General features: G+C 37.7%; 1 protein-coding gene across 1 annotated transcript in view; it reads right to left on the bottom strand.

Annotated features, from left to right (window-relative positions):
* Nucleotides 1–22,107, bottom strand: part of LOC101590894 (adhesion G protein-coupled receptor B3) — a 157,224-nt gene that overhangs the window by 130,405 nt on the left and 4,712 nt on the right. The window contains 2 exon segments of the mRNA XM_023702069.1: nucleotides 10,229–10,393; nucleotides 17,344–17,505. Of these exon segments, the coding sequence (XP_023557837.1) occupies nucleotides 10,229–10,393; nucleotides 17,344–17,505 (327 nt within the window).

Genomic DNA, 22,107 nt, shown 5'->3' with positions numbered 1-22,107 from the left:
GGCATGGGGCTGGGGATTTGCTCAGCAGTAGAATGCTTGCCTAGCAAGCTGGAAGCCTTGGGTTCAGTCCTCAGCACCAAAAACAAAAAATAAAAACGCTCAACTAAAACAGCAATTAAAGAAAAAAAAGAGCTGAATAGTGGTTAGAAAATTGGATATCCACACAATTGGATAAGGACAAAGCTAGACCAAATATCTTACTAGCTCCCAAAATCAACTCAAAAAAAGGATTAAAGACAAAAATGTAAGACCTGAAAAAAAATAATGAAACTACTGAAGAAAACATGGGGAAGTATTTCATGACATTTGAATAGAAAAGGATTTTTTGAATAAGAACCATAAATTACAGTAAACAAAAAACTAAAGTATATCATATCAAACTAAAAACTTTCTATGCAGAAAAGAAAAATTTCATCCAAGTGTAGAAAATGAAAAAAATAATGGCACACCACTCAAAGGGTTAAAAGCTAGACTGTATAAGGAACTTAAAGAACTCCAGTGTCAGCCAGATAGCTCAGTGGACTAAAGCCTGCTTAGGCAGAGCGCAGCAGTGGGGGTTCGATCCCCTGAACGCCGTGCCGTCCCTGCCCCCCAGGCCCTGCTGAAATGGTGAGTGAGAATGGGCGTGGCAGCACACACCTGTAATCCCAGAGCTTGGGAGCCTGAAAACAGGAGGATCACTATGAGTCTGATCTATACAGTGAGACCCTATAGATCCTGTAGACCGAAAAAAAAAAAAAAACCCAAAAAAACAAAAAGCAAAACTCCAGAGCAAAATATTTCATTAAAACTGTAGTACACGTGTAAAGAGTCATTTTGCCAAGTAAGGTCAAGAACCATAAGGAGAGATCACCCCAGCCTAGTGAGAGGGACTATTGAAAATGATAACAACAGCAAGTGCTGGTGAAGAGGTGGAAAAATAAAAGCACTTGCACACTGGTGGTGGGAGGTAAGTTGCTGCAGTCATTAGAGAAAACAGATGGGGCATCCTCAAAAAACTATGTAGAGGGCTGGAGAGATAGCTCCGTAGAATAAGTGCTTGCCCGGCAAGCGCAGGGTCCGGAGTTCAATCCTCGGTACTGCAAACAATAAATAAATAAATAAATAAATAAATAAATATAAAAATAAGTAGAAAGAGAAAACTAGAAACAAAGCTCTTATAAATGGGGAGGGGATGATGGGTGAAGGGAGGGGCGGGGATGGGAAAAGAGGAATTAAGATAGCCTATGTACAGGCACAAGTTCCCTATGAGGAATGGGATCATTATATGTGGTAAGTATGTAATTACAGAAATGTGATACAAGTATTTCAAAATGGCAATTTTTAATCAATGCTATAAAAAACTATCCTAAGTGTTTTAAAAAATTAGTTTTGGTATTTTTTATAAGTACTTACCTAATGTATTCACAATTAAAATTTATCATTAAATTTAATGATAAATTATTCATTTATCATTAAAAACGTTAAAGGTAGGATCACTGACTGGTGCAGCAGCCCCACTTCTGGATATGTATACAACGGAAATGAAATCAGTATGTTAAAGAGGCAACTATCCTCCTGTGAACCCTAGTCACGGTAGCCAGGGAAGAGGAGTAACTGGAGACTCCATCAGCTGATGAATGGATTAGCAAAGTGGTCCAAGAGGCCAAGCGTGGTGGCTCACGCCTATAATCATAGCTCTGGGGCGGCTGAAACAGGAGGATCACTATGAGTCCGAGCTGTGTAGTGAGACCCTGTACAAAATACATAAAAAAAAAAGTGGTCCACAATCACAATGTTTTCGTAACCACATGAGTAGACCGCGTGATCATTATGGTAAGTGTAACGCGCATGCATAGTAAACAAGTACTCTATTGTGGTCTTACATGGAGCATGTAAAGTTGAAATCATGGGTTTGTGTTCTGTTTTGTTTTAGAGATAATCTTTCCTTGTAATCCCTGCTGGCTTGAACTTACTACGTAGCCCAGTGCTGGTCTCCAACTCATGGTGATCCTCCTGCCTCAGCTTCCCTAGTGCTGGGATCACAGGTGTGCGCCACTGCGCCCAGCCTACACTGATCTCATGGAGGGTGACAGTGGAAAGACAGTGACAGAAGCTGGGGAGGGTGCTGGGGATAGTACTTGGAAAGAAGGGATGAGGAAGGGTTTTCAGCGGGATCCAGGTTAGAGTTAAAGTAAATTCTAATCAATGATGGCAGTTCTTTACTACATATTTCAACAAAACACTGAGCCTTTCAAATTTCTCTGAAATGTAATCCTCACATTTCCCCCTCTCCAATTTGGCAGGCATGCCACTAAGTAGTAGAGCACATAACTTCTATAGTTCACAATTAGGTTAGAATTAATCCTTTTTTTTTTTTTTTCTTTTCTTCTTGGATACCAGTAATTGAACTCAGGACTTTGCACTTGCCAGGCAGGCTCTTGTGCCACTGAGCTATTTCCCAGGCTAGAGTTAACTCTTTCTCAGACGTTTTTAATTTCTCTTCATCTCCATCATGGGCACTTGCAGTAGGATTCCTTTCTTTTTCCTTTCTCAAGTGTAAGATCCAAAAATACCTCTGGCTAGGCTTTGAAATGGGGAGCATGTTGGGAGATCAGTCATGCCGGACCATTATTGGTGCCTTTCCCTATGCACCAGTGTCACAAGGCGGTTCATTTTTCACTTCAGCAATGTGACTATTGCCCAGATTTTCTGGATCCAAAATTGTTAAAGTTACAGAAGCCAAATTGCTAGATCTCTGACAAATTCATAGCTTATGCACTTCCTCCTAGCATATACATGAAGATGCAATGGTGTTTACAGCTATCTCCTGTGTTCAGGACCTGAATTAAATTCCATTACATATTTTAATAAAAATATTATTTTTGTCAGCTGAATTTCAAGTGATTAGTAGCTGGTGATAGAATTGAAAGGGTAACATAATCACAAGACAGGTTGTGTATTCATCCATTAAGTCATGTGAGCTCTGGGTAATTAAAGAAGTGTTCAGGAATTATTCTAGGTTGAGTACTGCTGTAAGGAGGAGGAACCCAGGTCGGACCCTGCGCTGCAGAGTTCATGTCCACATTGCATTAGGAGTTACTCAGTGACCCGGAATGGGCTTCTGGGCACGAGGCACAAGTGTAGAAGGGCCTCTTTCTTGAATATGTGCTGAAGATGCTTCCCATTTGCTATGTTAAAATCAATCTAAAGGATGAAAATTTTATTTATTTGTTTTACTTTTTCTGTATTTTTAGGGAAGGGACTACAGGGTGGTTAAGGTCTTGCTACTAGATTCTACTCATAGTGATTCTCCTGTTTACAGCCTCCCAAGAGCTGGGATTACAGGCATGGGCCACCATGCCGTCTCAAGCACCATCTCAGTGCGCCCCGGGGCTGGGCCAGCACCACAGGCCTGGGATCAAACCCCTGGCCCCTAAGCATGCTTGCGGTGCTTTGATCCGCTGAGCTATTTGCCGGCCCTTAAAGGCAGAAAATTTTAAAATGCAGTGATCCTTTTTAAAACTTTGAACTGCCTATGTAAGCAAGTGACTATGGTAAGGCTAACAGAATAGTAAAGATGTTAAAAAAAATTTAAAGCAGGAAAAACTAAATAGCAACATAAAGCACATCCAGGTTAAGAAAGCCACAATTAAAAATTCTTAAAAGCTAAGAAATAAAGACAGCTGGAATAGTGCCAAGTACTTAAAATGACACAAAAATACATCTGTCATACAACAGCCTAGAAAGTTTAAGAAGGTAAAATTCAAATTCATTCAAAAACAGGTAAGTCAGTGTTTGTATTTCAAATTATGGTACCCTCATGTGGAGACAGTGGGCACCTTCAAGGCAGCATCAGGACAATGTCTAATCTCATCCCGGTCACTGCATCTGCCGGAAGGGTGCCCCACTGAGGGAAGGCTGGCAGGCCCTCCTACAGATGCTGAAGATGAATTTTTAGGCCACCTGAATTGTGCTCTGATGACAAAGGTCCGTGGGTCCCAGCGAATTCTTCAGGACTTCCCCTTAGGCAATTGTCTACAGGTTTACAAGAGCTTCCAAATATCCCTGGGCCTGCCCAAGGCCGCATCCCCAGGGCCCTGGGTCCGCAGGTGCTCAGTGGTCAGACACAGCCTGGCCAATGTGACATGCTTCTCTCTCGCAGGTAAATGTATGTCCCTGCCATGGGGCAAGAGGCAGGATCCCCAAGTCTACAAGGGAGACCATGAGGCTAAAACAGTACATGTTGAGTTTGTTTGACCAATTTCTTCTAAAAACCCCTTAGTGTTAAACTAATAGCTTCATACAAATCTTGATAAATACCCTTCACATCAAGGTTTATACTTCTCTACCTAATTTTAATAGTAATGTTACACGATGAAGGGGTAATAAATTTTTGGTACCTTTTATAAATGAGAAAATTGAGAAATTGGGGTGATAAATAAGAGGCCTAAGTAAGTATTTCTAATTAAGAACTGGGACTGAAATTTAATCCATGTGCTCTGTATTCCAGCCCACTCGGCCACTAAATATAATTAATTTTTACATTTCCAGTATGTAAATGCAAATTACTTATTTCCAATAAATCTATCATTTTATTGCTGTGTCCAGTGACATTTACTCCACCCCATAAATACATTCTGGATTGAGAAATAGCAGGCTAACACAAACAGCAGACTCAAACTTGTTCCTCAGCAAGGGGCAAAGAGTGTAGTATTTATAATGTAAATTACAATAAAATAAACCTTGAGGTTTTGGATTTAAGCTTCTATGTTCTCATAATTGTTACATCTTGGAAAAGGGATATATAAATTTTATATCCTAGTTTATGCATAGCAGGAGGATGCAAACTTTCCATTCTGTCTGACCCCTCTTTCCAGTTAAATACAAATAAAAGTCAAAACCATTGAAGACAAAGGCACCTACAGTGACTGGATCACTACAGAGGAAGAGAAGGGGTATCCTGCGATGGGATCTGACACGGCTGGCCTGCGCCGAGGGTGCCGGGTGCCCAGCTAGATCTGCCCTGTGCTCTCTCTTGTTGGCCTTAGGCAACTAGGGAACATTCTCATTAGACATGTTCACTTCGAAGACTACAACACGATACCCAAGAGTACCAACTTACCCAGCGACATCAGTGCTATGATCTTAACCACTTATAATCTCCCTTTTCTTCTAGATAATTCATTCAAATATCTAGTATAGATCCAGCAGCATCTAATCCAGAAGGAAGTTGCACTTTTTTAGGTCCTCCCCAAATCACCTAACTTTGGCAGCCCAAGTCCCTAGATGAGTATTTCCTAATATTCTCAAGAATGCCTCAGATTTCCCTGTGTGGGTTTGACCTCACTGGCAAGAGTAACAAACTCAAATTGTCATTCTGGTGGGCTTTTGCTGGAAGATATCAACAGGACTTAATTGTCTGACAATGCTTGCTAAAAGTAAACCAAGTTCTGTCCCTTATAACTCCTTGTATAATCCTCTTAATATGAAAGCAGGCATCACTATTGTCCCCATTTTACAGATGAAGAAATAATCAGAGGAGTATACAGTGATATAACTAAGTAAAAATCTACATTTAGATGTGTTGTTTTGTGAATGTTTAAGATATTTCCACTTCTACTATACAATATTCATATATTATTAAAAGTATGTGGAAACTATCCTTTAAACATTGAGATGAGTATTAATAATTTTCCTATTTTCATGTCGAGTGAATTAGTTTACTGCACATGAGAAGGTACAAAGTAGCACGGAAAGGGGACTGGGGAGATGGCTCAGTAGAATAAGCGTTTGCCTGGCAAGCCCAAGGGCCTGAGTTCAATCCCCCATTCCCACGGAAAGACAAGCAAACATGTGGGAGAAGGTCCATGGACTGTGAAACATCAGTAAGATTATGAAGTCAGTGTTCATAAGTGATGATGGAAACTCAGAGAAAACAAAACAAAACCCCATATTGGAAGATGGGACACAGATCACTAAGGTCCTACATACAGCCATACACGTTCCCGAGGGAATTTACAAATTAGCAAGCAGCAATAGATGAGGGAACGTCACATCCTCGCCCCCCGCCTTTCACCTTATTGTCCTTATATGGATCCCAGGAAGGCAGTTCCCCTCACCAGAGAAGGGGTGGAAGAACACTTGGACGCTGACTCACAGGGAGCTACCAGACTGTGTAGAAATACTAATTCATGATTTGACATGAAGAATTCCCACACGGTGGCTACTTCAGCACAACGGTTACACATGATGCTCAAAAGCGAAATGCTGGGATGCTCTTCTAGTGGGGCCCCACACCACGGCGCTACTGTCAACACCATCCCTCACAAGGTGTAACTCTGCAAAGCGGTGAGTGGAGGTACAGTGAACAGAGTTTTGTATGATCCTCTGCAGCTTGTACTTCATCTAAGTAACCACAGATTTCCAGTGTGGGCCTTCTCCCACACTCTGTATTACTAGGGCACTTCCTTTATACTAGTCTTTCTTTCTGTTTTTTTTCTTTTGGTGCCAGGGATTGAACTCAGGACCTTGCACTGGCCAGGAAAGCACTTATTGCTCTGAGCTATTGCCCTCCCTGGCACTTCCTGTCTAGGGGACTGGGGCTAGAGAACTTATATGCATTTGTAAGAACTTCAGTCAAATTTGCATATGAATGTGTTTAAATGTATTTTTCACAGCACTGTCTTATACTTAGTTGATCCTTGATGCTGGTTTTATATTCAGTGACAGTGCCTGAATTGAGCTATCACACAACTATTTCAAGGGGGATTCCAGACGATCGTGGCAAATGTTTTCTATAGTTTCAAATCATTATATAAAATGTTTTGGTAGAGTATAAAAACATTTTAAAAAGATCACATATATTACAGTTCTCTTTTGGATAATAAGTACATTGAAATACAACATGATAGCATATCTTTTATTGAACAACTAAATTCAAGAATAAAATAATAGGAATCAGATGGCATATGGTGAATTTAAGTACACAGAGACAAACCCATAATGCTCATTTAAGAAAGAATTCAAGCTGGGCCAGACTTAAAAATTATATAAACAGAATTTCTTAAAATGAAGGATCTATAAGAAAGACAGGGACTGGCGAGACAGCTCAGTGGAATAAGTGCTTGCCTTGCAAGTGCAGGGTCCTGAGTTCGATCCCTGCTACCACCAAAAAAAAAAAAAAAAAAAAAAACAGGCACCTGATTTTAGTTGTGATGTATGCTTCCAATGACTACAGACTAGAAATCTATTCACTTGATAAGATGCATGGTTATGGGTGAATAATAAAGCCACAACTACTTCAACTAAAAAAAAAAAGCATACCAATGACAGCCATTCTTTCTGGAGTGAGATGGAATCTCAGTGTTGTTTTAATTTGCATCTCTTGAATGACCATCGATGCTGAACATTTTTAATGTATCTATTTGCTACTTGTACTTTCTAATCTGAAAAGTCTCTATTAATTTCAGAAGCCCACATTTGGATTGGGTTTGTAAATTTGGGGCGGTCTGAGTTTTTGAGCTCTTTATATATTCTGGATATTAGTCCTTTGTCTGAGGAATAGCTCACAAAAATATTTTTCCACTCCGTGGGTCCTGTCTTCACTCTTAATGATTTCTTCTGCTGTTTCAAAGTTCTTTAATACAATGAGATACTTGATGTTGATTCTTTGTAATATTTCCTATGAGATTAAGATTTTCTTTAAAAAAAAAAAAAAAGGTTTTGCCCATACCTCTATTCTGAAGAGTTCTACCTATTCTATCTTACAATAGATTTCTAGCACATACTGGAGGGGCTGTGGGGAAAGGAACGCTTCCCCGCCGTTCGTGGGAGTGTAGACTGGCACAACCACTGTGGAAGTCAGTGTGGAGATTCCAAAAGAACCACCTAGGATTAGAGGTTCCATTAAACACAGCTTCTTTGATTCTTTTCAAAAGATTTAATAGCATCTTACCACAGTGACATATGGACAATCTTGTTTACAGAAGCATAATTTATAATAGCTAAATCTTGGAAAGAGTCCAAATGCCCATCAATGGATGAATGAATAAATATTTTTTAATACAATGGAGTACTACACTCTGCCATAAAGAAGGATAAACTTGAGATTTTAGATAAATGAATGTACCACAAAACCATACTTTTAAGTGAAATAAATTGGACATGCTTATTTAAAAATCACATTGCTTCTCTGGTGTGAGAAACCAAAAGTGTCAATAAGGATCAAAATGCATAACTGGTGTAGGGAGAAGGGAAGAAAATGTTCCAGTGGGAAGAGAAACAAAGGATGAGGGAGTGGGGACAGAAAGAAGGGAATGGAGAAAGGAGAAAATGGAAACATTTTGTAAATAAGGAGGGGAAGAAGGCCTTAAAGGAGGGGAGAGGAATGGTAAGAGAAGAGACAAGACAGATCCTGTACAGGTACATTCCCCGTGATAAATGTTACCTTTATGCACATATAATATATGCCAATAAAATGAATTAAAAATAAAGAATGAATATTCATAGCTGAATGATAAAAAAGCCCCAGATTTCCTGATGTCTAAGTATTTTATCTCTCAAAAAGTCCATGGGAAGTAGACTTTAAGAAACACTATTCATAACACTTCAGCTGCTCAGCACCATGTATCTTAGTACTTACCAGTGACAACTGAGGTAAGGGATTATATCTATTAAAGTGCTAACAGATTCTATATGTAAATATTGCTTTATTTACCCCACTATCTATTTGCACACCCTATAAATGTGTAAGAATGAGCTACATTTGATTATCCATAAAGGACACACATCGGAACTAAAAAATTAAAATTACAAATGGGATTTTTCCAAAGTCCATGGATAAAACGTAAGGTGGAAAGCGTGTGTGTGAACACGCACACACTTGGCTAAGAGCAAGAAAGAACAAACAGAACACACCCAATCTTACGAACAGGTTTTCTGGGAATTATTTACAAATAAGCAATCATAATTCAATCCCTAGTTTCATAATTACGTGACTACTGATTTCTATGAATTACACTTGTACTTCATAGAATTCATAAGGCTTTCTTAGTAAGACTCTTTGAACTTTAAGTGTGTGCCACTGAATACCTAGAAGTCTTTGCTGACGGAAAGGGAATAATTAGCCAGTTAGTGCCACTCTGTCTATATGTCCCATAGTTTTCCGCATTCCTCAGATGTTTTAGATACGAACATTTCCAGAACTTGAAACACTGGCTCATAACATATTAATTCGGGGAGTCTATGGTGCAAACGGGACTGGATCTATTCCAGGATGCTGACTGCACGCAGCAAATGTGAAAAGAAAAGGCGGCGAAATCTCTCAAGGTGTCTGAGTGCATTTTCACATGTTATGAGGCTGATCTCGGTGCGACTGTCATTCACCACATTTTTTTTTTTTTTGGCGGAACTGGGGATTGAACTCAGACCCTTGCACTTTCCAGGGAAGCGCTTATTCCACTGAGCCATCTCCCAGGCCCCTCATTCACCACTCTTGTCTGTACTAGAGGGCCTGTCATTTATAGGCGAGCGGCTTCCCTGCAGATGGAGAGCCTTTTGAGGCCGAAGCTCAACCTTACCCACTGGGGATACTGTTTTCATGTTGGAGTAATCTAAGTAACAGCATTACGAAGATCTCTCTCTCTCTCTCTCTCTCTCTCTCTCTCTCTCTCTCTCTCTCTCTCTCATAAGATAGATAAAATTAACAGCATAAATAGAAAGTTAAGATGAAAAAAAACCCTCAAGAATAGATGACCATCTTCTAATCCCATAAATATCGCATACAGCCTCATTGACTTCCACAGCTGGTAACAGATCAGGAAAGCCCGTTCCCAGTATCAGTTACTTTCACCCACTGTCATGGCGCATTTTCTTTCCTCCATGGATGGAACAAGAGGGAATGACATTGGAGAGACTTTTCTAGTACTGGATAGAGGGAATCACTACCAAGTATTTGAAATTGTTGGAATTTTCCCAGAAATGAAAACTAAATGTTGAGACACATTTATTGGAAAGCATTACTATATACCTTTCTAGAAACCCAAGAAAGATGAAGGCTCAGTGTACTCACTCCAGGAAATACAATACATCCGTGCACCTGATGACGTCAGAGCCAGGAGCCAGCGCTAGTGGAGGATGTTTTCCAGCATGATGAGATGCAAGTTGTACTGTTGATCCAGCCCATGCCCATTACAAACCACAAATGCAGTACATAATGCAAAGTGCAACAAACGCAGGATATGCTCACCTGGACAGAGAGCAATGTTACAGGGCTTATGATGTGTCTCGGGCCCCTCACAGGGCCGCCCTCCGTACTGAGGAGGGGTGCACGATCGTGTTCTCGTTCTCTGGCCTCGACCACACGTAAATGAACACAAGCTCCACGGGGACCATTCCTCCCAAACTCCATGGACTGCAACAAAGCAAACAAGCTTCAACAACACAAGCAAAGAGGGAAAGTGACGATTTCTCTATGTAAAATTAAGAAACATTCTTCAAAGTACAAGTATATTTTTAAATAGTTGTAATAACACTTTCATGAAATTAAAAACTAAATTTAAACATTCATCAAAATAATACAGAAAACATTAGGTATCTATTTGCTGCATTTGCTACACATATTATAAATTCTAAACTTTTCCTATTTTTTTAAGTGGAAATGCCCCTCTTTTCTGGTTGGTAAAACAATGATAATTATTTTTAAGTCAAAATAAGATCAACTAAGGTGGAATATAAAAAGTAACTTTTGATGTAATATTTAAAAAATAAATAATTTAACTTTAGGAGTTAAATTTGTTTTTAAATATTTAGAGGCCAACCTTTGTAAAATTTTAGTATTAAAGACTTTTACTATGTTAGAAAAATCTACTGACGGTATGCATTTCAAATAGTTGTTAACCTTTCATTTTAGGAAATAAATTATTTCTGTTATTTAAAATTTGGGGCTTTAAGTTCATCATCTTTTAAATAAGGGGGACAGTGGAAACACTGCGCCTATTTGCATGAAATAGCTCCCTTTCCCTATTTCAAAATGAGTGATCAAATGAAGACCTCCTTCCAATGGTCATGGAACCGGAAGACACTATTCCTGGACTTCGTGGAAGTGGAGGCCCTCCTAATTAATAGAAATTTTTAAAAGAAAATTCTCCACAAATTTATAACTATGTAACATTATTATGAATGTACCCATATTTTGCATGTCCTACCACAATGAATTCAAGCTTCGTCAAAAACAGTAATGAAGTGTGTTCTTTCATAAGAGCCACTGTGCGTATAAGTTGATAAGTGAAAATTAAGATTCTTGGGACAGGGATGAGTGGCATAGTGCCTGCCTGGAAAGTATAAGGTCCCAAGTTCAATTCCTAGTATTAAAAAATAATTAGATTTCTTCCATGAATTTTCAAATCACTGCTCTGATTCGAATTCTTGTTGTTGTTGTTTTCTTCACATTTAGTACAGGGTCTACAAGGTCTCACTACACAGATCAGACTCACAGTGATCCTCCTGTTTTCAGCTTCTCAAGCACTGGGACTATAGGTACACACCACTACACCCAGTCTCTGACTCTAATTCTTAACATTTGGCCTACTAAGTAATAGTGGACAAGAACAGAAAAAGAAAAAAAAAAGTTCCATAGGGGTCAAGGTTTTATTTTGGAGTTGAACTTCTAGCCCTAGTATACTCTGAGAAGCTCAAAGAGTACACATATTTGATATAAAGCTTACTGAGAAGAAGAAAGGGGCATACATTTTGAGTGAATCCAAAAAAAGATATTTAAGCTCTTAACACTGATAGGAAAGAGCACTAGTCCACAGAAATGAGGGACAGCACTTGTGCAAATGAAAACCAATATATCCAGAATTTTCTTCATGTGTATTCTGATCAATTTGTTATTTTAAAGCACACATATGTTTAAATCTAACCATTAGCAAATGCATGGCCACACATGCCTAGCATTTTGTGGGTGAGATTATTAGAACCCACTTTTCTAGCATTTTTCACAAATACAATACACTGTCCTTAACAACAGTTGTGCTTAGCTGTCTGACATGCACATATTCTCAAACTAATTCAGCATGTCATAAATGTAGAGTTGCACATGTCAATTTCAACCATAAATAAATAAATTTGGAAAGAAGCTCAAATATCTCACACCTTAGTAGTGAGGTACCCCATCCACAGAGTTACCTCAGTTGGTTGTGAAAATACATTCAAATATTCAGAAATGCACCATTTTAATTAATCAATGAAAAACTCAAACCTTTTGTGCAACTTGATGGAAAATATTTATAAAATGATATATAGGTAAAGACTAAGAGATTGAAAGAAACTGATTTTGTAAAGTTTTTCCCACAAAGCTTTGGTGAAATCAAAGTTGATTAGCAAGTCAATGAAATTAGAATAAGTTACAAGTCTTTATATATAATATATATGGGAATATGTATATTTACATGTAAATACATACATTTATGAGTAAATATGTATATTTATGCATGTATGATTATGAAATAATATTTTAAACTTACATTAATACGTTTTGTCTTATAAGATTTACATTTTTATCAATTTTTGTATTTCTTTCAAATTACCAAGGTTTTCCATTAAAAAAAAAAAACCTTTATGTTCTATGTCAAGTGTTAGTATTTTTTTTTTAATTTTATTTATTTATGTGTGTGTGTGTGTGTGTGTGTGTGGCCAGCTCAGCCCACCAGGGGGCGGGGCTGGCTGGCATGTGGTGCTGGGGGACTGAACCGTGGTTCCTGTGCTTTGCTACTCTTGTTCTAAGTAGGTGCTTTAGACCACTGAGCCATCTCACCAGCCCCAAAATGTTAGTATTATATGACATTTATGTTACTAATTCTGTTCATTTTTCATCTATCAGATCATATTGCACTATACACACTGTAAAACCTGAGAGAAAAAGCTAGAAATCTGACAATTCTTCATCAGTATCAAAACATGCTAATTAATTGTGATGGCTTATTAAATCATGGAATTAGAATCCTCAAAAAATGAGTAACAGTAGTCTGTAGTAGTCCTTGCTGCTGTATGGTGAAGCTTCTTGACACATTGAGATCCTTTAAAAATTTTTCTTTTTTTATTTGCCAAAGATATTAGGTATTAACATTTAGCAATTGCAGGTAAGAAATGTAAAACAAACCTTAACATCTATAAATGTTACTCAAAAGATTGATGATAAAAATAAGATGTTTGCAGTTTGACAGAAAATTGTTAAATAAATTTTTACTTTTCAGGAAAAATATATAAATCAGTTAATGTGAAAAATGATCTTACCAAAAACTTTTCTAATAAAACTATTGCATTTAAATCAAATTTATCCACTTTTATGGTTTCCTTTATTTCTGGTATCATAAATAATTTATGCTGACAAAATAGAAAATGGAAAATAATTTTAAAAATACATTATCAGATTTTAAAATATACATACAAATGATCTTGTAACTTAGATTGTGCTGCACATAAATTTTTGTAAAAAAAAAAAAAAAAAACCAACTTTTTTTTTTGGACCCAGGGTCACACCATGTAGTTCGGGTTGGCCTTGAATTTACTATGTAACTCTCTCTGGCCTTGAATTCATGGTAATCCTCATGTTCCAGCCTCCCAAGTGCTGGGATTACAGGCCTGCACCACCATGCTCAGCTAAACAGTCCTTTCTAAATAAAGGGTTTTTTTCTTAAGAAAAAAATGGATATAATAACTTTAATATTTACTCAAAAAATTTCCATAACCATTCTACTTTAGCCTATGAAAACGAGGCCCAGATTATATGCATTAGGTAATTGCTGGTCATTACAACTTGGAGGAAGATGGGATGCAATTTCATGCCATGGGCAGAGGGCACGCTTGGTGCTAAAAATTCAGAATGCACAGGACAGATCCTTGCAGCAAAGACCTATCAAGGTCAAAACAGCAGCAGTGGATTTCAGAGTGTGAAAACCTCGGAGCAGGCACACGACTCAACCAGGATGGCACATAGAGTGGAGTGTCGTGTTCCACGCATCTCTATGATTTCTGTTTATCACATTCTTTTCTATTTGAAATAGTAAGAGCTGTTGAAAGTGAATAATGTCAATGCAAACACTATTCAAAAGACTGGCTATCTTAGGGTCCTTGATAGAAGTAACACTGTATTACACAAATTAATTTTTCAAAGCCCTTCTTTTGAAATTTGAATATGATGAACAAAAGTGAACAAATTTATAACATTATTGGTTAGTGTCTATAGTACCGATAAATATAAGCTCTCAGTGTATCAATCCACTTATTTTGTGGACAGTGAATTTTATTTTCAATTTATTCTTCTCTTGTGCCAATTTTATTCATTAGATGTCAAATAAAGCTAGATGTCACAGTTTAGCAAGTCAGTTATTGATGCCTGAACTAATTTTCGTTGGAATTCATTACATCAGTAATACATTTACATTGTTAAAAATACTATTTAAAATTTAAATTGTTTTAAAATTCCCTTACCCCCTATTATTTTCAGAATATAAAAGACTGAAAAGAAAATACATATTTATCTTTGTCAAATAAGGGAAATACTGAACACAAAGTATTTCATAACAAACAATAACCACATAAAAGAAATCCCAACTTCTTATATCAAGATACCTATCAAACATTTTCTAAATGATGCAATTGCTAAATTATTCTTCATATTTGGAAAATTAAATCAACAAAACTTGTTTCTTTAATTCAATAAACAAGTATAACAACAATTAAAAGATAGGCTTTTCTTATCAGTATTAATCTTGAAAAGACAAATACTTCATGCATATGAAAGTGAAAAGGAAATTGAGGTTGCTTCGTAATTGGCAGTACTTCTGTAGGTGAAAAGTAAAAAAGGTTTAGAAATCAAAGAAAACTGTAAGTCACAGGATGTTAGTTTTCTGCACATCAAACACAAGGGGCAAGACAGGGCTTGGCACCTGTGCAGGGCGAAGCGCGCTCGTGCTGCCAAGGTGCCCTTGGTGGTCAGGTGGGCGTGGACAGAGGCCTGCGGCAGAAGGGCGAGACCAGGCTGGTCAGCCTGGGCGCATGCGCAGCCAGGGGCTGGCCCTCGGGCTCGGAACGCAAAGCTGCGCGGAGCAGCTGGAGGCATTTGGTAGTTGTTGTGCTGCACATAATTTTTTGTAAAAAAACAAACAAACAAACAAACAAAAAAAACGAACTTTTTAAATTTAAATAATAGATTTGCTAAATTACTCTTCAGACTCCACGGGAGATGTTTGCCAGGAGATGGTGCCCTTTCGTGTTGAAGGCCTCTTGACCACCATACGGACACTGGTAGGATAAGAGTACATGTCAAGGGCACCTACTTATGTCACTATTGCTTACTTCAAGCACAGGGAACTTGATCCTGGGACGTCACCTAAGTACTCGAGTGGGTGCCATTTTGGGGATTTTTCTAGAGAACCTGCTCTGCTCTTACTCAGAGGAGGACACACAGCACTGTCCCTGTGACCTCAAGACTTCACTTCTAAATCCTCCGCTTCAGGGGCTGGCAGATAGCTCCAGGGCCTAAGCGCCTGCCTGACAAACACAAGGACCTGGGTTCAATCCCCTGCACCGCATGCCCTCCAGGGAAGCAGGCCAACAAAACCAGGCGTGGTGTCCCAGCGCTAGTGAGGCTAAAACAGGAGGATCACTACGAGTGCCAGTTGTGTAGTGAGACCCTATACCAAATATATAAATAAATAAAAGATTTTTAAAAATTAAAAAGAAATCCTTCGTTCCTTCTTGCTTGCCTTCCTTTGCCTTCTGTGCCCAGAATGTGTTTGTCCCAGGACCCTTCTTTTCGATCACCTGTTTTTTTCAATGTCCTTTCCTTTCCACGACTCCCGTATTTCCTGTCTTTTTCTCTTCTGCTCTCTTGCATCTAGTCCAATTCCCACTGACCCTCGTTAATTGTTCTTGTTTTCTAAAGCCATTATTGATTTTCTTCTTGCTGATTCTTTCCTCAGAACTTTCAACTTTCTGCCCTGCTGCACTTCTTCCTCCTGTCCCGCTTAGTTCCCTCTCCATTCCATGCTAACGTGGTCTCCCACTTCACTGTAGCTTCCCTTCCATACTTCTCCCCATCATTAACTCCACCTTCTTATTCTTTTATGCTTTTTATTATTGTGAAAAGAGCCGCACAACAGCAAGCTGACCACTGAAGCCTTCTTCAGTGTACAACTCAACAGTGCTGAGTAGATTCACGTGGCTGTGGAACACATCCTCAGGACATTGTCTCCTCATAAGTCAGAAATTCTGTATCCTTTTAAAAAAAATAAATAAACTGAAAAGACTGTCTCCTAGAGGAGGACAGTGCCTATTCTCCAGCTGTACTCTTGTTTTTAGCAAATGCAGAATCAGTCTTCTCCGCAAGTGGAGCTCACTAGAAAACTTGGAGGAATCGTTTAGTGGATGTGACACTGCCTACAGTGCAAGTCGCGTTCTTCACAGCCACTCCCTTCTTGGAGGCCACTGGAAAGATTATATATAAAATTCAGGGTCAACTGTAGCAGTCCGTAAGTTTGTTGTGAAGTCTCCCATCCACGAAATGAGTGACTAAAGATATAGTTCCGTGGATGCATAACTTCTTGTGCAGCAGATTTCTTCAAGGTTCGATTTCGAATAGTATTTATTTTTACATTAAAGTCAGTAGTGTGGAAGGGAGACACAACTACCGTACACATATGTGCACCAGCTGAAGGATCGGGTTTTGATGCAACATTGAAAACCTGATCCTAACTGGGCAAGCTATTGAGCTCTAATGAGTATTAAGAAAGTAAGGTTCTCTGTCTCTGTCTCTGTCTCCCTCTCTCTCTTTCTCTCTCTTCATAATGATGTTAGTAGATGACTCTGATGAGAACAGCAACTTCAGGGCAGTTCATCACATCAACAAAAGCTCTTTGGCCCGAGACACTGTGTTGCCTGAGAGGGTCACATGAGTGATATGGAAATTGCTGACTGCTTCAAAGATCATGAATCACTGGCTTAAGCAATGGCTCTGTACATTTCTGCTATACTTAGAAATCAAATTTTTCCTCAAACAATGAATTGGATATCTTCACCATCAAAAATATAGAAATCATATCCTCTTCTGCTATTAGCAGCATATACAGAAACTTGAACCTGGTATTTGCAGTGGAAGGCAGTTACTCATTTGACATCTTGACTGCTTGGAATCAGAAATAATTATAGACATAATAAAATACCACAGTGGAATAAGAATTACACTTATCCGCCTTAATTAAAATGGTTCTACCCCATTTGCATGAAAATAACAAATCGTCCCAAATGCGTAGCATGACACAATTCAATAACATCCACAGTTGTAGTTACTGCTAACACTACCTGGACAGAGGGCAGTGTTATTGCAAACCCTTGATTCTCTTAATGGGCCGCTGCAGTGTGTCCCGTAAGGTGATACACAAGTTCTGGTTCGCACCTGCGACCCTTGACCACAAGTAACTGAGCAGGAGCTCCACTGGGACCACTCTTCCACACCAGATTCACCTGCATGCAAGACAACAAACAAACGTGAAATACTGTCTTGAATACTTTTCAGGTCAGCATCGTATCAAACTGATGTCACGACATGCATGAATCACTTCAATGTAAAAAGGACAGTACATTAAAGGAAAACATTTCACAGAAAAATAAATTCAAAGAGGGGCGCACAGAATGCTGATACAAAGATCAAGCCTGTCACAAGCTTGTTAGCATGGACGAAGTCATTTCATGAATCCCACTGTGCTATGTGTGAACTCTATGAAGCCAGCGGTTTTCAGGAAGAGGAACTGTTGAAGCCTTTCTTTCAAGCCAGTCCAAGTCTCTTTACTTTGAGGGGAAGGGAAGCAGAACTTATTTCTAAGCTTGGTCTAGGGCTTTCGTGAGCAGGAATGCATGTCTACTACTGCAAGGCACTCTTCCAAAGCCAGAGGAGGTAAAGCCCTAGGACTTTAAATGTGTCTAATTCTTAGTGTGCACAACAGTGACACTTATTTATAGTATATTTTAATTGAAATGGCTTCTTTTTCACCTTATGATAGCTACTTATTTTGTGGCAGTTTATTAAAGTGCTTCTGTTTCTTATTTCAGCCATGACCTAGAGAAGTGATTTTCACAGAACAAAGAAAAATTCTTTTGTGATTTCTACTACCCTGACACAGGCCTAAGAGTTAAATTAAAGCAAGACCCTAAAAAGCCAGTTAATGTGGGCCTCCATTAATTTTCATGGATTTGGCATCAGACTGAAACTGTGTTCACGTCCTTATGCTATCTAATTTCATGTTCAAGGAAATGTAAAGATAGGAGTTTGAGACAAATGACGTAGGCGTCTAATTTTGTTCTGGCATTATGTCCAGCAAAAATTTTTGAAACTGATTTTTTTTTTGCGGAACCAGGGATTGAACTGAGGCCCTTGAGCTATACAGGCAAGCACTTATTCTACTGAACCGTCTCCCCAGCCCCCTGAAACTGCTTTGAACACTTGCCATTGGTTTTCTCTAATTTCTAATTGAATCACGTGCTTCTGATCGTAACTATTTCAATTAACCATTGATTTAGTTATTGAAAATTTTACAGGTGAACATTCCTCATTGTATAATCAAGGAGCAATTTAACTGTATTATAGTCTGTCCAGCACTTGTCATTGGGATGGAATGAGAGAATGGAAATGATAATCTGTTTGTCTACCTTTGTTGTTGTGTTTGCATTTGTTGTTGTGGAGGAGTTAGTGAGTGACTTAGAAATCATTTTTAAAATGACTCAGGGCAGACAGTCCACAATCCAGCGCTCAAGGGCGGGAGAAGACCAGATCAGAATATAACTCAACATAGTGATTTCTTCAGAAAGAAATACATCCAAGAAAAAAAAAAAAACAATCAAAATTTGTGTCTGAGGTAGCTGATCTTGCATTCTGAAGGTGTGGACTGCGTCGGTCCTTGAGGGCTCAAAACAAGCAGTCTGCAGCTTGGCATGGGTCCATGTGCTACATTTCCGGTAGCAGGATTAGGAAGCACTTGCTCCCCTGCAGGTCTGCATGGGAAGTTGTGAGCTGATGTGAGGCCACAAGCAGCGATAAGTGGGATGATATATTACGTTAACTAGCACTCCTTTTCAATATTGTGGTCAATTTTTATTTTGGAAATATTGTATAGATTACTCGTGATTGTTTTAGTATTTTTTATCTTCCCAAATTTATATTATCAATTTCATTAAAATATTCTTGGATGACTATCTGAATCATTAAAATTTCATCCTTTCCAATTCTTTTACAGTAAGTAATATTCAAGCAAAACTGAAAATCATCACTTATAAGCCCTGTTATGTAACAACAGTTAAAAAATCCAGATGTGCATACATGTATTTAGTAATGCAAATTTAAGTTTAAAGTTAGAGAAAATACAATGTATTTGTAAATGATATTCTAACTAGTTTATATTGAGATTAAGTGATGGATAAATATCATGGTCATATGTTATTAATTAAAAGTCAAAAATAATGAATAACGTGAGTTCTATAAATGAAATGACAAAAAAATGAATAAAATTAGTTCTACTTTGCCACCAAAGCAGTCTTTTGATCTTGTCTTGCCTTTCTATAATGACAAAGAAACATAATTTAATTAAGCTACCAATGAATTAGGACCAAGGCTTAATTTTAAATGTACTTTTGCCAAAATACTGAAAAATTTAGGGTGCTGTTCACTGTGTGATACTGTAGTGAAGCCGAATGGGGGAGCATCGGGCCTGGATCATGGGGGATCGAGACTGCCAAGTTTTGTCATCTCTCAAATCATGGTTTACGTAACAGATAAAAAAATCCCATTAATCAGTCAATCATATATTGACTGTTAAATCATGAATCAAAGACAATTTAGTAAACAGTGGCCTACTTAGCAAAATGGTCATGTTATCCCTCATACATTATCTTTCTAGCAATGTTTTCATTATATACTTCTTACTTCTATAATGTAACTTCCTTATTCTTAAGTGGGTGAAGGCTTGACTCATTGACCACATGGGGTCATAGACAGAAACAGTTAATTACTTATCAGTAATTTTTTTAAAGTATGCAGTGGGATTAACATGATAAAATAAAAGACAATGTACACTACTTTCAACATGTATGTATAACAGGGTGGGGAGATAGCTCAGTGGAATAAGTGCTTGCCTGGCAAGTGCAAGGTCCTGAGTTCGATCCCTGGTACCACCAAAAAAAAAAAAAAAAAAAAAAGGAATCAAAATGGATCAAAATGGATATATCTTTGCAGAAAACACAAAGCAATCTGTTTTCTGAGCTTTTAGCTAGGGAGGTAGATTAAAGATCGGTAGAAAGCTTCAGTATGTCATTAATTGTTAAGGATCTTCAGCTTGGACTAAAACATATAAAAGAAATGGAACGCTTACAAATACTTCATATTTGTAGGGCCAGCCAAATAGCTCAGTGGATTAAAGTACCTGCAGGCAGGCTCAGGGGCTGGGGACGTAATCCCCAGGCCTGCTGTGCTGGCCCTGTCCCTGGGGTACGCTGAGATGGCAATTGAGACTGGGCGTGGTGGTGCACAGCTGTAATCCCAGCTCTTGGGAGCCTGTAAACAAGTGGATCACTACGAGTCTGATCTAGTAGGGAGAACCTGAATACCCTGTAGAGCCTTCCCTAAAATACAAAAAAAAAAAAAAACCTTCATATTTGTACTTGATGGAAAGCTATAGAATATTAGCTTTGTGGTCTTTAATAAGTCATTTATTTCTTTGAACATCTTCAACTAAAATGAATAATGTATCTAACTCAAAATCTGCTTGTGAGGATTAAGATAATGTATGAGTACATTTTAAACTATGAAAAACATATCAATATTAAATTTTGGTAGTATCTTAAAATCATGAAATTAGAAACATATTTTTAATTTTATCTTTCTATTTCAGGCAATGTGATAAAGTTAATATACAGTATAATAAATATAAGGAAAAGCTATTTTATATAATATAAATAAGTAAAATAAAAGATTATTTTTCTAAACATATTTTAAAAATTCACTTAATGACTGACATTAAAAAGTATCAGTGAATGTAATTAAGATGGCTTGGACCATCCTAATGCTATTTAATTTAAATGTCTGTTAAATATCTATGTACACATGTTATGATTTCATTTCACTTAACCATAAATACAGATTGTAATTTAGCCTATTAGAGTATCACAACTTATATTTCAACTAGCTTAGTTCAATTACTGGGATTAACAAAAAGAATCAAGTAATTTTAATATGGTAATGCTACTTCTTGAAAGTGGTACTTTAAAACAAAATCTGTTCCTTTTATCATGCTATAAAAAGTCTTTTCTATTCCATTTACCAAGTTTACTGGTCACATTGATTGAAGAAACCATTTGAGATATAATTCTTTTCCTTTTTGGTACCAGGGATTGAACTCAGTACCCTGAGTTAGCCAGGCAGGTGCCTGTGCTGCTAATCTACCTCCATGGCTTGTGAGATGCTTCTTAAACTATAAATGTGATAGTTTTTGATTTTCCCATTATTAGCATAAAGTATGTTATTTTCTATTATTTCTAAAATTTTATCACTATTATTCATTGTTCTCAATTTACTGTCAACAAATTTTATAAATGTTTATATACAGTGCCAACATATTGGTTTGAAAGAAAAATAGAGAAACAGATGAATAAAACTTCATTTGTACTATAAAACTGCATTGTGTCCCATATATTTATATTACTTTAACATCTACAGAAAATATTTAAGCAGAAAAATCCTTTTTAGCTTTATACTGAGACTATAAGTAGTTCAATGTAATGTAGCATAGACTATTACATTTTTCTGCTTTTAGCTCAGTATTATAGTAGTTTAATTTAATTTAATTAATTTATTTATTTTTGCAGTACCAGGGATTGAACTCAGGACACTGTGTTTGCGAGACAAGCACTTATTCTACTGAACTAGCTCTCCGGCCCCAGTAGTTTAATTTTAAAATAAATATTCATGTGTTTTTATATATGCCTATACTATCTTGGGTTTAAAATGAAATGATAAATATTATTCCTGAGTCCAGGCAACCAAGAAATGCTTTGAAAATTTTAATTTTGAAATGTACT

The sequence above is a fragment of the Octodon degus genome, unplaced genomic scaffold, assembly GCF_000260255.1.
Source record: "Octodon degus isolate 3935 unplaced genomic scaffold, OctDeg1.0 scaffold00001, whole genome shotgun sequence".
Classification (NCBI taxonomy): Eukaryota; Metazoa; Chordata; class Mammalia; order Rodentia; family Octodontidae; genus Octodon; species Octodon degus.
This window is presented reverse-complemented; position numbering and strand designations above follow the sequence as displayed.